Source organism: Brugia malayi, assembly GCF_000002995.4.
Source record: "Brugia malayi strain FR3 genome assembly, contig: Bm_v4_ChrX_scaffold_001, whole genome shotgun sequence".
Lineage (NCBI taxonomy): Eukaryota > Metazoa > Nematoda > Chromadorea > Rhabditida > Onchocercidae > Brugia > Brugia malayi.
Window position 1 is genome coordinate 3,218,630 of NW_025062479.1, and position 17,631 is coordinate 3,236,260.

A 17,631-nucleotide genomic window follows, 5' to 3' on the forward strand; every position below is an offset into this window, starting at 1 on the left:
TGTAGTATTCTTCGATTTTTTAAGGAACATTTCATGCCAAACTGATCCTTGTTTAATTATTGCTCAGTGTCTACTTCATTTTATAGAGATTGTGCAATGCATTCTTGTTATATTGACTTAAACTATCTCATTAATTCTTTTTAATCTCTGCAAGATAATAATACATTTAAAGTTCTGAAAACTAGAATGAAAAAGTGAATATATGTTATATAAGGAATGATTCCACCCTGTATGTTCTTGGCATTTCAAGGCAAGCTATTTAGCCAGAGTACTACTTAACCAGGCCCCATATTCATTCAAACGATTTTCATATCATGTATTGAAGTAAATATTGGTTTATTAAAACCAATATTTTCGCATTTTGCATTGAAGCACTTTTTTTTCCTTCCAACTTCGAAATTTTCGAGTGGTTAAAATAGAGAAATGAGTTTGAGAAGAGGTAGCCAAAGTAAAACTATTTGATTGTTTTTACTGAAGTTGAAAATAAGTGTAGAAAGGAAAACGAAGCATGATATCAAAATAATAGTAAAATATTAATAAGGAAACTGAAATGGATGATGATAGGGAAATGCAATATCATCAAGCAAATGTAAATGAATTAACGAAATGGTTGGACGAATAAGAGACATGCACTTTTGAAAACGAAAGTTAAAAAAAAAAAAAAAAAAACTAATATTTGTCCTGTAGAAACAGTAAAAAGTTGGGTAAACGAGAGAAATTAAAAAAGGAAGAAGTAATTAGCTAGCCTTGATGCAAGAACGAATGATGATAAGGATGAGCTACAAAGGACTACGCTAGAAGGACGAAGTAGAAGAACGAACAACATACAAATAACTGGCCTAGTGATTTTGAAAATGGGCTGAAGGCCTCTATTCACACAAGATCGATCTGACGTATTAGATGCTGTTGTTGCTGCTTTGGCTTCAATCTATACATACCATCGAGTTACGTCTATTCTTCATATCTCCTTCTCCGTCTCCTCTTCCTCCTCCTTTTCCGCAAACTTTCCTTTCCATTCTGTTATAGCTTTACCGCATTTCAATTCACAACTCTCTCACCTACCCCATTTCTGCTTCAATCTTCAAGAAAGCATTGTTTAGACTAGTAGCCAATAGCATCCATTTCATTCTCACCATCTAATGGTCCCTATCAGCTGCTTCATTAGTTACGCTGGATATTTGAGGTGTGTTCCATTTAGTAAGATTCTTCTGGCGAACTCCGACTAACATCTGCCCTTTTTCAAACTATTCCACATCCCACATTCGCTTGTCCCTAGATGACTGACTGACTGACTAATACACACACACACACATTATATATACATAGTTTTATATATAAAGTTATATATATATATATATATATATATATATATATACATATAAAGTTTTATATAATATATATACACGTATATTTATGTATATATAGAAATAGATATAAAACAAACAGTGAGTCAGTCACCTAACATGTTATATTAGGAATATAAATAATTCCTCTTAACGCATTTCATTTATTATTTATTTATTCATTTAGGCAGTCACAAGTGAATGTGCCTTAAAGCATCAAATGGATTCTCGTTAAGAGCACTTTAACAATTGCTGATGCAGTCGCGATACCGCTTCCGCCTCTAACACTCTCCCGTATTTTGGTGCAACGGCGATAGCGGTAGAAGCGGAAGAGCCTCATACGACATCCTCACAATGAATTGCAAACTGGTGAACTGGTATTCTTTGCACTGATAGCCAAGAAATAAATAATATATGGCTTATTTCGAGCATCACACTATAAAGTATTGTCGATTTACTTCATCACGCTATGATTTAATGATTTTTCAATTTTACTCCTTTGATTAGCTAAAAAAAAAAAAAAAAAAAACATTGAGAGATATGTTTGAAGAAATTTTGCATATAAAATTGTCCTTGATTGTGATGGCAAGTCATGCGGCATTCATGCTTGTTAGATTAGATTTAATAATGATTCGTTTCATCTAGTGATATTGTCAACAAACTAACCAATACCTTCATTATTATACTGAATCAATTAATAAGACTGTCATGTTTGTAAATTAGAGTGCCACAACTAATAAAGGAGATTTCAACGTGCTACAGTAATTTCTTGTGAAATGCTATTAATTTATTAAATTTGATCAAATAACATCAAAAAGAAAATTGCTACAAGAGAATAGGAGTGAAATACTGAAAACTTTACTTATACATTAAGTATTCATATTAATGAAACCTAACGCATTACGAATTGCATTGATAGTACAAATTGCTTCCAATTAACTCTTCAGTTCATTATATCATAAAAAGGCGTTAAATTTGAAATGGAAAAAATAGACGACCATGATGACTCCTAATGTTTCCTAAAGGAAGTTTGTCACAGCGATGTTTTTTTTCTTTTCTGACCATAACTTGCTTTCAAGAATTCATGGAAGGTTTTTGTAACCTGTTTACTATCTTCAAGTTCAATTACATATTCATGTAACTATATTGCTACAGTGACATATACTGTCTATGTGGATGTTAATAAAGGAATAAGTTGAAATCCGTAATATTGTATGATGACGATTTTGTTGACTATTTTTTTTTGTTGATCCGTTTAATGTTTAATGCTACAAATCAGTGAACGAAAAACGTCATATCCATTTGATTGACTGAGTTGATATTCGCTACAGTGAAATAAATATCATACTTTCTTAGCAAATGTTCAAATCTCTTGAAATAAGTCGATTTCTTTCTCCGTATAGCTAACATTACGCCAGATAAAAATAATATGTTAATTACCAATTACCTTTTAAATTCGAATTTTATGCCATATTTTATTTCAACTCACATTTTTTTTGTTTTTTTTAAGTACATAGCTTTGTTATATATTTGATGAGTGGAGGCAAATTTTCCCTCGGATAAATCGTTTTAAGAAAAATCTGTAACTTTAGCATTTCTAACACAAATCGTTGCAATTAATTGGCCACACTCAATTTTTCTTTTTAAAATGTTAACCAACCGAATGTGATACCTTTCATTTTAACATGGCAAGTCGACATGATCAGAAATTAATTTATTCAAAGAGAAATAGCTTGTAGGAACTAAAGAGGAATAGCTTCTATAAGATAAATAAAATATTAATTAAAATACACAATATACACAAGAAAAGCGTAAACCGAATATTGAAATAATGAAAAAGCACAACAAAACTGTTCTAAATAACTCAGATTTGCAACTTAATTTATCATTTCAATAAAAAACTCATAGTGTAACATTTGATGCTTTTCTATAGTTTAATTTTAGTTTAATAGAAATCGATAAGCAGATAAAGATAATCACATCTGGAAAATAAACTTTTTCAATCTCTATGATCACTTTGCGCAGTCTTTATTAAGCTAGCTGTTGAATGGTGTTCAAACGGTGGGGATCCATTAACTCACCATTACAACGGCATCAATATCGAGAAACCAATCGTGAATTGTTCTGTTGAAGTTGCACTTCTAACGTAAATAAAAAATAAAACTGTGCTGTTGATGAGTCATACAGTTGTCCTCTCACTTATTTTCTCTTCCGCTTGCTTATTTTGTTTAGTTTTTTTTTTTTTTTTTTTTTTTTTTCTGCCAATCTAAAAAAAATGCCTAATATCCATAATTTCAACTCATAAGTATATATTGTAATGAACAGTCAATATGTTACAAAAAACGTTCAATGTTGATTGAATAATAATTTTTTTTTTTGCCTCCTTAATAAGTTAAACAGGAATTTTAATTTTGTCAGTTAATGCTTGTGATATTTTGCTCACTCGAATGAATCTATTTTTTCACCTAGTAATACAGTTTGACTTGTGAATTTTTTAATTCATTTATGAAGAAATCAATTGACTATTTAATTTCAGAATGATAGACAGTAAGTGAAATTTTAAGAATTGTTGCAGTTGGGGGAAAAAAAAGGATAAATAAAATGAAAATTAATGAAATAAAAATTGTGCCGTACAAATGAATCATAGGCCAATCAATATGGGAATATTTTTACATTAAGCGGATTAAGTATCATCACGAATGATGTTTTTTCCTTCTTTTTTTTTTTTTGTATTTTTGTTTTTGTTTTTTTTTTTTTTTTTTTTTTTTTTGCTATTATATAAAATATTTTTCTTTAGATAAGAAATTGAAACATTATTAAAAAGAAAACATGAAAACTCGTAATTTCCTTCTAGTATATTTGGCCATGATTATCCGTCCAAATGAATCATTATTGTCTAGCCAAGCTAAGTCCCTGCCGCTTATTCTCATGACATTTTTGTTTTCTTGCGCTTTTTTATTTTTATTTATATGATTGATTAATGTCAAAATTTTGAATTGCTTTTCAAAATAATCAAAAGTAACAATAACAAATAACAAAGAAATACTATGATGTAGCATGACATTTTCTGGCTGTATAACGATGCATGGATTCTAGGCAAGTTTTTAAAAATGCAAAGACTTAGCTAATTGTAGCAGGACACATACACACATACATACAAACAAACACAAACGCAATTAAAGCAATGTATTAAAACATATGGACAAATGCGACATTTGGATGTTTTGTCATAGCTTTAGTTTTCCTATATAGCAAGCAGATATTCCAAAAAGAAAAGACTAAAGCTGTTGAAGAACGAATATTAATGTGAAGTTATTATGATGAAAAAGACAAGAAGGAATATCGAATATCTGCCGGGTATTTTGAACGGAATTACAGAAGAATTGCAATTTGAATTTTAATTCTGAGAATTTTAACTTTGGAAAAAGTTTAAAGCTTTGTGAAACGGATAAATTTTCGTGGGCTGAATATGCCTTTTTTTAAATGTTTCTTTTTTCGTCATTTTTGCATAAGTTGAGGGATTATAAAAAATGAATGAGCAATAAGTGGCATTATTGTTTTAATTTATTATATAGTGCCTTGGTTTGAAAACAAAAAAAAAGTTGATGAAATGGGTGGGCTATTTGATAGATGACAAGGAAGAACTTTATGCCAAGGTTAATTGGATGAATGATACCCGAAAGGGAAGGTAGCCGATATGTTGAGCATTGTACCTAGCCAAGGTGTTGTCCCGTAACCGTAGCAGCACCTTAGCCGAAGTACAAAGCTTCACAAAGGGCCTAGCTATGGGTCGTAATCAATCTCGACAACTACCACAACTAAGCAGGTGAACATTCTTCTTGGGAAGCGTTCCACCAGAAAATGAATCATCATTCAGTTGTAAACCCACTCTTTTATAGATGCGATCTGTGACCCGGCGGGAGAGCGGACAGCAAACGGGGGAGGGGGGGGGGAAGGAGAGGGGGGAGGGGGGTCTCTCCGTCTATTGTTCTCTGTACGTCTGGGCGTCTATTTCTGCATTTCTATAAGTGAATGAGCGTTACCCACGGGAAGATACCCGATGTTACCCGTAATGTCAACAATATCCAGGTTTAACGCATACATATATGTATATATAACATATTCATCCTAAATGACAAATATTTCGTCATCTCTACTGAAAGGAAGGCCTAAGCAATGCCTGTGCAATGAATGCCTGTTTTGAAAGAAAAATTCGTCTTCCCCCCTCAATGAGTCATCTTTTCCTCTCCATTTTGTTTAAACGTGACTGTGAAGCATCATCAACATCTGCAATTCTCCCTGTTGCCGTTCGTGTCACTCTCCTCGATTATTGCATGCATGCAGTGAGGTGACGTGTTTCACGAATCCTACCTGGTACTCACACTCCCTTTGCACCAAAGAGTGCATGCTAACAGAAGAACATCAACGAAATAGTATGAGGAAATAAATATATGCGCTATTGGTTATGCAATGCAAAAGTTAGTTTTGATTATCATCGTAGGGATTTATGATGATAGCTACAATTGATGTCGTATTGATTAGATTCAATTCATTTTTGATGAAACTTAATTAGAAACTTTCATCTAGTTATTTTTAAGGCTTTACATTTAAGTTCAAAAGCTCTGCCAATTCAAATAAAAGTGGAGAATGAGAAAAATTGTTTTTATATCGCTAAACGTCGCAATATACATAATGAAATTAAAAAAAAAAGAAATTCAAATTTTTGAATAAGTCGTATTCCTCCGTATCTGATCAAATATTTGTATCGATTACAGATTTAGATAGAATATGTTATGTCCATAGAATGCGTTCACTTTAACTACTTGCTCTGAATTGCCTACTAGATTGGTTATAAAACTATCGTGACGTACTTAATTTAATTTAATTTAATTAAAACTCTTTTAACCATATGATTAAAAACTTTAATTTCCAGTGGAATGGAAGAGGACAATTTGTTCAAAGACCTTCAATTAAATAATTTTGCTAACGGTGCAAATCCTTTTAGAAAGGGAAGTCGGCCGATGTTTTGAGGGTTTGGAAAATCACGTAGTTACAGAAGTTCGATATCCGTATTGGGAATTTGAAAATATTTTTTTCTCAGTTTCAAGTTTATTTTGATTTTTTTTTTTTTTTTTTTGAAGTTTATTTTGAAAACATAGATTTTTTTTCTTGAAGTGATTTCAAGCAGAGAAACAAGAATTTAAAATATGCTTCTACGCTAAAAGCAAAATTTTGAAGAAAAGAAGAAAGTTCTAAATATTTTGCAACTCATTTCTAGTAATTCTTTAAACTGATTTTTAAATGTTAATTTTTGAGATGGTCTACTAAGTATATTTAAAGAACTGTTCTCAGCAACAACCTTGAAATTCAATTACTGAGTTCGATAGTTGGAAAGCTTTCCGGAACAAATCTTTTTGAATGAAGTGCTTTCCTTCTTCCTGATTAGATTTAAAACTGGAATGAAACAAAATTCAGAAAGAAATAATTTTTTGAACAACCGAACTAACGGAATCCTTTGGTTGTACTGTTGACCTAAGTGTACCCGTAATGAATTGTATTTCGCTCCATATGACCATTGTTCATTGCATGATATTATTCATAAACAGAGAAGTGATATTGTTAGTAACTAATTGTTAAATTCAGTGAAATATTTTGTTCTGAGACAGAACTAATATCTGATAGAAATTGATTGCTCTTAGAATTAGCATTTCTATTGAAAAATATTTCGCCATGATGAAAAATTTTTAGTGATTTGACAACGAAATGACGCAACAGGATATTTCACCCCGAATTTCAAAGATATTAGCCATATAGTCTCAAATTATCTACATCCTAATTAGTTTGTGGAGACATTAAGGATTCGCATTAAACTTCAAAAATATGTGAAGCTATATTCATCCTCGGAATTGAATCCGGTTCTGGTGATAAAGTATTTCTGTTCTTTATTGATTGCTTTTGAATATTGAATTCAAGCATTGTGTAGTCAATAAAAATAAATTTTGCATACAACTTTTGGCATACATATCCGAATAAATTTTTTGATTGTATTAAACTAATATGTATTACTAATGACAAGAAACCATTCTTTGGATCTATCAAGTAAATAAACTATCGGTATACGAAATTGAAATTCGATATAAAATAACGAACATAAAGTTCTGCCGAATAGAAAAGAACTTTACTTTTAACAGACATGTGTTTGGATAAGAATTATTTTTTTTTTTTTTTTTTTTTTTTTTTGCAAGAAAAAAAGAAATCGGCAATTTCAGCTTCTTTGATAAAAACTACCAAATATTCACAAAGAGAAATAAGTTGTTTGATGAGACTTAGCAAATAGTTGATAAAATGATAAATTAAATACGAAAACGTTTCATCCAAATATCGTTTTTCATAGATTAAAATTTCACAGCACATTTGAGATTAAAAAAGTAACGAAACGAGTGTCGCATGTTAAGTATTGTTACCTTTACTAACAACGAAATTTCTCAAAAAGTTGGTATTATCATCTGCAAGATTTAGAAGTTGTATGATGAATTAAAGCTTATGTGATACACAATTACAAATTGTGATAAGTAAGAGTTAGATATTGTAATTCCTAATTTCTCCTATGACACACTATTACATTGTGATAATCATAGTATTAATAAGGCAAGACAATTTCTTCAAAATCGGTAGTTTTACAAATGTTTCAAAATGTGGCGTCATCGACCAGTTTTCTCAACTCCACACTTATATTTTCATTTCATATGCATTCGTGTTTTTCACTATTTTTTCAATACAATTTTGTCAGTGATGTTAATTCATCTATAAACCATTTATTTGTTTTCCAACATTATTTCTCTCTTATCAATTATTGTTTATCTCGTAACATTTTACATCCTTAAAAAAAGAAAAATGAAATCATGCACCATTTTTGGAAAGAGAGAAATACTCAATGACCGATTAATTGGCATTCTTCGAAAAAGAATTCCAGAAATCAGATATCAGTACTATCACTAATGCCTCATAAAATTTCTCATTGTTCAAGCTCACTCATTTATATGGTATTACAGTAGAAAACTTGATAGTCAAATCATCTCTATCAAAGATCATAAGGATGCATTGTGTTTTAGCTAGCTTGAAATCTCCTTCTTTCTTAAATTTGAGATTTAATTCCAAGATTAAAAATGATAAAATTACAAGTCAGTTCATTCCTTAATTATCTACACGTTAATTATTTGCATATGAACCCCTTACTAAAGTACTAGGTTACTCATCACTGAACTACTGGTATCATAAATAACAATCTTATTCTCGGGATTTTTTTAACAATTTCTTCATTCAAATGCTTAAAGTTATAATAGATTTTATCTTAGTCTGTATGATCATAAAAACACAAAGAATTCTCTACACTTATAAGATATATAACATATAAATATAAGATACATAAATGTGGAGCTTTTCCCACTCTCCTGATTATGTATTTATACAAAAATATCTTGCTCACTTCGCTTAGAATATGAAATTATTTCCGGCTGTGGCCATGGTAGTGAGTAGCAAAATAGTAAAGTTGCTTTTTCACAACTTCCATAAACAAAGAATTTTTCTTTATTCTCCAAATTTCAAACTTTTCAAGAGTTTTGGCATACGTGACACCAGTTCTCGTCCACCAATGATAAAAGGTACTAGAAGGAATCGTAAGGGACCGGCTTTAGCACTTCGATAAGAATTTCAAAAAATCTGTATCTTGGAAAATGTAAATTTGATAAACACAGGATGTACCATTTGAAAAACGCATTTTTGACATCTTGTTCCAGTTAGCGGTGAACAATCACAGCTTTAGTAATGAAGGGATTGTGTTGTTGACGACAAATGTATAAGTAGCACTACAACAAATAATATTATGTTTAAGTGAAAGGCTTTATTTTGTAATTCATGAAATAAACCATTTAAATAGAATTCATATGTAGTGGGTAACAAACAACCCTTAAGTCAGCCAACAGAATGGAACATCCGTTGTAACTGATACTGTTGATAATTCATAGAACATTAAACTTCCAACAGGGGCAGTTACAAAAGAACAGAAAGAGGTACAACCCAAAACATTTAAAACGACACAAGTATTACTAAGAAAATTGCAAACCTGCAAACCAAATAAACGTTATATGAACTCATAGTAAACATATCATTAGCAAGAAATTTAAGTAATAAAAATAAATGACCTGCAACAGACGAAATAGGCTGCTGTGAAAACTGATCAACCAACTAAATTATAGAATAGAGAAAATGAACTGACAATAAATAATGGTTACATTTAACTACCATACGGGTAAGTAATGGTAAATATGCCCACAAGACCTAAGCTCTTACATAATAGTACCTACAGATGGATATATGGCACGAAAATCATTGAATAGTATAAATATGTTATTACACGATAAGAAAGACTTGCAAACAAGAAAAGAACATAGTGTGCACCAGGTCTTACTGCGGATATTTCGTTGGATAATTTTATTTCTATGAAGCAAACCAAAAAATTTATAAGCTGTAGACTTCTGTATAAGTTACTGGTTAAGATTCACTTTGGAATAGCACATAAATGGTAGAATTTTCAAGTCTAATTTCACATAATATACGATGATCTCTATGTGATCAAGAAAACTGCGCTGGCTATCTTCTTTTCAAATATTCCGTAACTTATTAATCGAAAAAATGTATGTACAAAGTTTATCGATGATCCATGTTTGGCGATTCTGAATTTTTGGACGGTCCACAATCAATGTAAGCAGGTCGAAACACTGTGCGTATTTGCTCCGTTAGCCGCTGTTGTTGTGATGAATCTGGGACTGGCGAACTACGTGAACCACGATCAAACTTTCCTCCTTCACCTCTCACTCGCGTTAATGCATGCTTATGTCTGGACTCATGAAGATATTTCTGGAAATGATGCGTACATAACTTCACTACATACTATCAGAGGGTATCCATAATTTCCACTACTCATGAAATATTCATAAACATTACCAGTGATAAAAACATTCAGCATTATTACTTACCCGCCTTTCTTTAGGAATTCTACCCTCGCTTTCCAGTTTTGCTCGAGCTGCTCTTCTCTTTATAATTCTGTAAATACCTATGTGTAATACATACACAAGAAATTGTACTCCACTAAACTGATGACACAAAGAAAAACATGGCTATAAATAAGTAACAAAACACTCACCTATGATACTGTTTGGCATTAACATAAAGAGGTTCTTCATCAGGTTTGGTGACAAGAGGATTATTCGACGTTCCCTACAACAATTTGATAAATTAAAAACCGAGATATGTTTATATTTTGAGCATTGGGAGTTTTAGAAAAATAACCTGTGTTGTTAGCAGTTGAACCACATTTGCGATATCAATTCCCTTAGCATCTGAAAGTGCAATAGCATGAAAGCAAAATAAATAGAAACAGAAGATATTTCTAAACAAAACATAAGGCACTTAGTAATCTAGTTCAATTCTGCTTTTGTTAGCAGATGAACAATGGAAGCAGTTGAATCTTCAGCAAAGCACGTTTTACGACCAGCATGACTCTCTATTACTAACCGAAACTTTCTGGAAAAAGTCTACAATACCCGCCTCGAGCCAACCCTTACTCATTCATTGCATTAAAATCACAAACAGTAGGTAAGAAAGAATTAAAGACATTAAAAACGTTCAACTTATTATGAACTGATAACGAGAGTAATGAACAAAGGTCCTTATAAACTAGTACTCGATACAACTCAACAAAGCATTCTGATGACGAAAAATGACGATATCAAAAAGAGCCATTTAAATCATTTCAGCACAGCAAGTCAAATGAAATGAGATACCTGTGAAAAGAAACGGCGAGCTTACGATAGGTGAAGATGTTGAAGGTTGCTGACTCTGCTCGCTAACAGATATCGAGGGTGAACTCGGCAAAGTGATGTATGACGCAACATCATTCAAATTGATCACTTGAACATTACTAGGTAATACCTGAATCATAATAAATTATAATTGCTATATGATAGTGCATGTAATATGTAGCAGATTTTTCAAGCACATGCAATAAGAAATGTAATGTAATACGAATAATCACAGAAAGAGAAAAACACTATCAGGAAATCATTACCATCAAGATCACAAGTAAGAAAGATGCGATTGAAATTGTGATTCAAAACTAGTTTCAATCAAAGGATGTTTTGTCAACTACTATTGGCTTCTTAAAAAAGTAACTGAACAGAATGACAATGACCTGCAGAGAATTTCCACCGAGCTGAAATGTTTGTTGTGCATTCGGTATCAATATATACGATTTTTGATCATTACTGTTTACTGCAGTATCAAGATCAGTAGCCAAATTAACCACCTGTACTTGACATGGTTGATACTGAAACTTTTTTCACTTTCAATGAATTCTGCCAACAATCTATGTGCTTGATTGTTAAATAATGTTGCCATAATATATCAACACAAACGTGCCACCAAAAAATGATGTGATACAACAGTTAAATTTAGGCTATTCTATCACATTTTTTCACGCGATATCAGAAGGAAAACAAAGCCAGAGGGGTTGAGATATTCCAAATGAACCTGAGGGATTGACGAAGTTGACGTAGGCTGACTACCAGCTGCAACAGCATACTGATGTGTTGATGTGTTGTCGTTGTTCCTGAACCGAAATCACTTATGTATTACTGAATAAACTGTTGCATAAATACTGGATATAATGCTATATGTACTAACTTATAAAGTTTACTAATAAAAAAAGAGGATAATATAATAATAAGTAATGGAAGGAAAAGAAAAATTAGTATAATAGTCAAAAAGAAGCAGTAATCTACAATAAAACAATGGGGATAGAACTCCCATTCTTTCCTGTTTCCCGCGGATGAAACCCACCAAAGCCCGAAAACAGCATATACCAGCACCCGCCTACTAATCCGCGTTCCACTTACATCTCATTGGCGGACGATGCATCGCAAGTTGGCTGATTGGCCGGCACCATTCGGGCAGTCCAATCACAATCGATTACCTCCTAAACAAATACAACGCGACACGCCCGACAATCTTTTTAATGCTCGCTCCCATCGTTTCAGACCAATCTTCTCTTTGCTATTATTGCATCCCATCTGATCCGAATCGTCTCATTCGTTTGCAATGGTTTACTGTTCAGTTATTTGCTAACGAACGGGACAGAATATTGATTATTACTGAGACTCATTCAATAAGAGTAATATGCTTTTGGTAGTTTAGCAATTACATGTTAATCAGTCGAGTACAAGATATTTTTTAGCAAATGCAACATGCTCATATGCTTTCAAAAATCTGAAGATTGTTTCGTCCTCAACATATCCCACTTATCCATAAGTCCCGCTTGTAATTTTATTTCTCTTTTGTGACTAAGCCAGAATTGCACTTCAAGGCCTCCCGCAATGCATAAGTTTCTCCTTCTCTTCAAACTTCAACACTGATTTTCCTCCACTGTTATAAGACACTAGACCCGTCCATTAGAAAAGGTATTTAACAACGACGGCTAGAATATCGAATGACTAGGTTTGCACATGGCTACAAGAAACAAGTTCAACGTGTGTACTTCTCCATATGCCTTCCCTAAGTTTTTATCATTTGTTTATTATTTGGTGTACTACGAAACGTACTGCTTTTAATTTTGCTTAAAAATACACAAGCAGCAATACAGAGAGACAAAACACATAAAGAGGGACGAAACGCAAAAGCAAAAAAAATGATGACCAAAGAAAATATTACGAGAACATGTACCATTATACAGTGAAATGCCATTCCTTAGGCAATGACACATTTTTAAAATATCTTCACTATTTCACACGGAAAATGGATACTGCATTGCGGACATAATACATCGGACTTCCATATTTTAAATTCTATAAAAAAGGCCATTTCGTATTTTAATGTACCATCACTCATTCAATTCCTGCTTTACACACATTTCCCGCCTCACAAATTAATAAAACAGAAAAATATGAAGGTCCTGCAAACCGATAAAATACAGACGAATGATGATATACACAGAAAAGCATACATACCACCAGTTTTTTTCAAGATTTGCCCAGTTGCTTGAAATACACAGAAACATACAGAATATGCATGTTTCTGCACCTCCTTTTACATATCCAATACTAAACAAAAAAAAGAAAAAAAAAAAAAAACAGTTCTAGGATAGCGCATGAAATGATGACACGTTGAGATCTAAGAAACAATCACTGTCAACATTCAACAACAAAAAATCACAAACTGCCACATGCAGGATCAACCATCCTAAAACTGGATAAATTAGGTATGAAGCTTCGAAAAGCCATCATTTTATCCATTTTCCTAACTGTAATATTTCCGAAACTAAAACAGCTGAGACCTATAACAAGTACACCACTACAAGATATCAAAAATCATATTCGTTGATAGCAGGAACTTCTTGGCAAGTGAAATTACCAAGACCGAAAGAGCAGAAAAAAAAAAGACGAAAGATACAGATTTCACAAAATATGTACTGGAGAGTTTGGTAAGTTACAAAGAAATTGAAAGCAAACCAAGAATCATAAAAAAAAAAACTGTTTCTGTGCAGCTAATTTTCTTTTGTTAACCAGAATTCATATCTTTTTTCTAAATTCAAATCTTTCTTATATATGGAGAAACACAGCTGTTACTAATTTAGAAAAAGTTCATCAACTAAGTATAAACCAACTGATTATAATTAGAAGCATACCAAAACGGTTACTCGATGAAATGAAATCCGTGAAAATATTACAATTTCTTTCTTTACGCTTCCTCATAAGTATTCATCCAAACCAAATTTTCCGTGACGGTGAAAAATAGATATAGTAAAGCAAGAAGCCACCCTTTAACTGAACGTCCAAGAATGTCATCCAAAGATAGACAGTTCAATAATGCTGCGGTCGAAATGCAGGCTGCAAACGAAAAGTTACCATTCACTGGCATTTGGCGGTGTAGTTGGAGTACTTACTCCGTTAGCACCAGTGTGCGCCATGCTTGAATAACCTCCTCCCATTTGGCCGCTTGACGAAGCGGCCAAACGCCGTCCATCTCCTGGCACTATTTCAACAGTTCCCTGAAACTATGATTAATAAACCATAGCAAACAGAACGACAAAAAAATTTGGACACAACAAAGAAATAAAGGTGATAAGACTTGCAAGCACATGAACAGTGACTACCGCAGGAAAATGGAAACATTGCTCAATTAAGCTATCAGCAAATACTAGAAAAATTTTTTATAAATATATTGCAGCAATGTGCAAAATAAAATTAAAAAGAGCAGCATTCTGTTTTCAAGTGAGGAACAAAAGCTAGCACTACACAATTTCTTGCAATCATTCGCCACAGACATTCGGTAACAAATACAAAGAGCGTAAGTCCAAGATAAAACTCACACCACATTATTCCCAAATCTCAAAGCAAAGTATGTCGAATTTTCACTTCCCTTTCCTGCAGTATTCAGTTCTTAAATGCTAAGTAGTATGCCACTAAATCGCAACACCATAATAAGGGTGCAATGAAGAACAAAACGTTCCGGTGATCTAACTCTCATATGCACCGGGAGTGTAAGAGACACTCTCAAGGTAAAAAACACAGCATTTATTTGAAAGAAAAAACCTGGAAACGTTTTAGTACTGACCGATCGAGTCGGATTTGAATGCTGCAAAAAAACAAAACATAAAAAGAATCCCAGTAAGAAAAATAACACTAAAGAACTAAGCCTTATCTGCTCGAAATGACTCTACTTCTAACTCTGATATTCCTGACCTAATCCTAATATATCCAACTACGTTAGAAGAATCAAGTCATGCCACGTTTTGCACAACAGCAATTTATAATAAACAGGAGAAAATGAGCGCGTCATATTGTTAAAATTTATTTTAATATAGCAGCGAACAACCACACAAACCTGTGTATACTGCTGGTATTGTGGATGGAAGTTATGGATTGCATCCTGCATAATATCCTTAGGATTCATTGTTTCTTTCAGCGAGCTGCTAATACTTTGCAGAGTGACCGGTCGCCCACCAACACCACCATTCAGCACTAAAAGCACTGTACATTCCTGACTTCTAACTCTGGTGACCTTAACCTTATTTCTAGTTCGTGTTCGTCAAAAGACTCAAAAATGTAAAGAAAGCTAGAGCGCATCAAACTAAATATTCGAAAAAAGTCTACAGATGGTAAAAATATCTGAAAGATGAACAAAACCTGTGTTAGGGTCGATGTATGCACTAATGCTAAAAGCATATCTTAAGGCCACCGCTGCGAAAAACATTTCAACACAAATAAAAAAATTTTGCCAAGCCGCAGCAACAGTGCCACGGGATATAACCTCATAACCTTTCGCATCGTAAATTGGATCAATAGCCGAAGTAGAACCAAGAACAGCAAGCAAGAAACCTGAAAGCCGACCGTAATAAGTGACAAACAACAAAATTAGATTCTATCGGCAATTCCATATAAAACTACAAAGTAATACGGTGTTCTTATTGCATGACATAATGTAGAACGGTTAAAGACTGCATACTTTCCAATACCCTAACAAACCCTCATAACTCTTACAGTTGTGTTGCTTATTGTATATTTATAATAATATGATTTATAAACACTCAGTGTCATACGTAGATGATCTTGACCAATACTGGAAAGCGCAAACAAAAAAACTTTTCCCTTTCAGCTCTATACATTTCAACCAAGGCTATGAAATACATTGAATATTTCAAAAAGTAACATCAATACAAGTAACCTTGCCAGAAAGAGAGAAAAATAACTGATTTAACAGTGAGAAACTTTAAAACAGGTCGGTATGGTGAAAGCAAGTCACGTGTAGCTGTATAGAATAAAAATAGACCGTAAAGAGCCAAAGAGACAGAGACGTTGTACACAATAGTTATATAAAGATAGCCTTGATCACCACTGAAAGCAAAAAGAGATTATTTTTCAACAATGAAAAGACTCGAAAAAGAAAAAGACGTACTTAATGGACAAATTAGAAGCATTATCTATTTCCAAAGTCACTTTCATATATTGACTATACCTAACAAAGTTCTTCATTTACCCCACGCTGAAAGCATTACAACACCATAAAGAAAGCAATTCACCTCCAGTTTCCATCTTCGTATTTCCCTAGAATCATTAGAATAACGGTAAGTGTAGCCATCAATGGCTTGATAATACAAAACTGGAGTGTTGCCTGCTTGCAAAAGCGCAAGAATTCAATTGTATATTGCTTGCCCGCTAAACAACATGTACATGTGTAGTAAGTAGTTGGCCTGAAAGTCACTACGTATCATATATGAAAAAAAACGTTCAATTTCATATGACAAATCCCCAATCATTAACTACGACTAGGAATTAAGCGATAAAGAATAAAAAAGTCTACGATAGTCCCATTTTACACTGCATTACTTTCTAATGTCTATATCCAAGTCCTATGTTCTTCTCTACTGCTGCAGCGATTAAAAAATTCGGTAAAGAAATCAAAATGAGGCAAAGGAAAAAACAACCTTACAAAGTTTCGCAGCGTAAGAAATGGAAAACTAACCGAATCGGTTTCCCTCTTATTTCAGCCATTATGTTACTTTCACCACCAAGATATTCATAGCATAAACTCAAGAAACTGTATATAACGAACGCTGAAAATGTACCAAGTAAACTTCTATCCAATTTCTTATCATCAAAAATTTGAATCTGTGAAAAACAAATGTTGAATGAGATTGTTACCTTCATAACAATCGCGAATGGCATTGAAATAGACATATACGTTGTTAGAAAGAAAAAGTAGACTCAGCCACGAATCTAATGAATACATAGGTACAATAAATAAAATACGCACAATCCATCGCTGTTCAACTGGGCAAGTATACCATCGTAAATGTTGGTAGATCTGAAAAATATTGGAACAGTACGATTTCTGCAGAAATTATAAAAAAAAATTCATTTGTGTTCGTTAGCAGGAAAGCAAGCAAAACAACAATGTCCGCAATGATGAATTCCCGCAGAAATTTTCCATGATTAAGATTTGCAGTATACATCAGCAACATTTCCTAACTGCATAATAAGTACCTGATAAGAAGTAATGATAAGAGCTGCCCAAGTGAAAAATCCAGCGATGCCACGAGCAAACGTGGAACGAAGGAACAAATCATCTATCATCGTTCCATTCACCATTTTTGCCTGCAAAGATGACTAGTTAGCAGAAGCGATGGAAAAATGGAATATATACTGCAGTGATGAACAGAAGACGATTTAACTGTGGT

General features: G+C 33.0%; 4 protein-coding genes and 1 non-coding gene across 6 annotated transcripts; 2 read left to right on the forward strand and 3 right to left on the reverse strand.

The window, feature by feature from the left end:
- Positions 1–550: 550 nt before the first annotated feature.
- On the forward strand, positions 551–1,555 carry Bm13305 (Uncharacterized protein; the record flags this gene model as incomplete). The annotated part of the gene is made up of 3 exons (XM_043073435.1): positions 551–589; positions 1,116–1,183; positions 1,531–1,555. 3 exons carry the CDS (start codon positions 551–553, stop codon positions 1,553–1,555), a joined length of 132 nt encoding a protein of 43 aa, XP_042929369.1.
- A 3,469-nt stretch (positions 1,556–5,024) lies between these two features.
- On the reverse strand, positions 5,025–5,131 carry Bma-mir-239. Its single transcript, XR_006228182.1, has one exon. It is a non-coding gene; the product is annotated as a pre-microRNA Bma-mir-239 (primary transcript).
- Positions 5,132–5,813: 682 nt separating this feature from the next.
- Positions 5,814–6,373, forward strand: Bm1496 (Uncharacterized protein; the record flags this gene model as incomplete). The annotated part of the gene is made up of 2 exons (XM_043073436.1): positions 5,814–5,821; positions 6,277–6,373. 2 exons carry the CDS (start codon positions 5,814–5,816, stop codon positions 6,371–6,373), a joined length of 105 nt encoding a protein of 34 aa, XP_042929370.1.
- Positions 6,374–10,049: 3,676 nt separating this feature from the next.
- Bm6776 (Uncharacterized protein) lies at positions 10,050–12,345 on the reverse strand (the record flags this gene model as incomplete). The annotated part of the gene is made up of 8 exons (XM_001899582.1): positions 10,050–10,259; positions 10,379–10,445; positions 10,546–10,619; positions 10,692–10,741; positions 11,186–11,333; positions 11,593–11,727; positions 11,931–12,009; positions 12,296–12,345. The coding sequence occupies 8 exons, from the start codon at positions 12,343–12,345 to the stop codon at positions 10,050–10,052; spliced, it is 813 nt and encodes a 270-aa protein (XP_001899617.1).
- A 1,950-nt stretch (positions 12,346–14,295) lies between these two features.
- Positions 14,296–17,542, reverse strand: Bm3961 (Uncharacterized protein; the record flags this gene model as incomplete). Of its 2 annotated transcripts, none has more annotated exons than XM_001899581.1 (9): positions 14,296–14,442; positions 15,009–15,029; positions 15,279–15,415; positions 15,581–15,772; positions 16,119–16,288; positions 16,474–16,644; positions 16,917–17,007; positions 17,096–17,258; positions 17,438–17,542. In XM_001899581.1, 9 exons carry the CDS (start codon positions 17,540–17,542, stop codon positions 14,296–14,298), a joined length of 1,197 nt encoding a protein of 398 aa, XP_001899616.1. The 2 variants fall into 2 exon arrangements, with proteins under 2 accessions (XP_001899616.1, XP_042929371.1); XM_043073437.1 differs by having other exon boundaries at positions 14,432–14,442; positions 14,987–15,029.
- Positions 17,543–17,631: the final 89 nt, after the last annotated feature.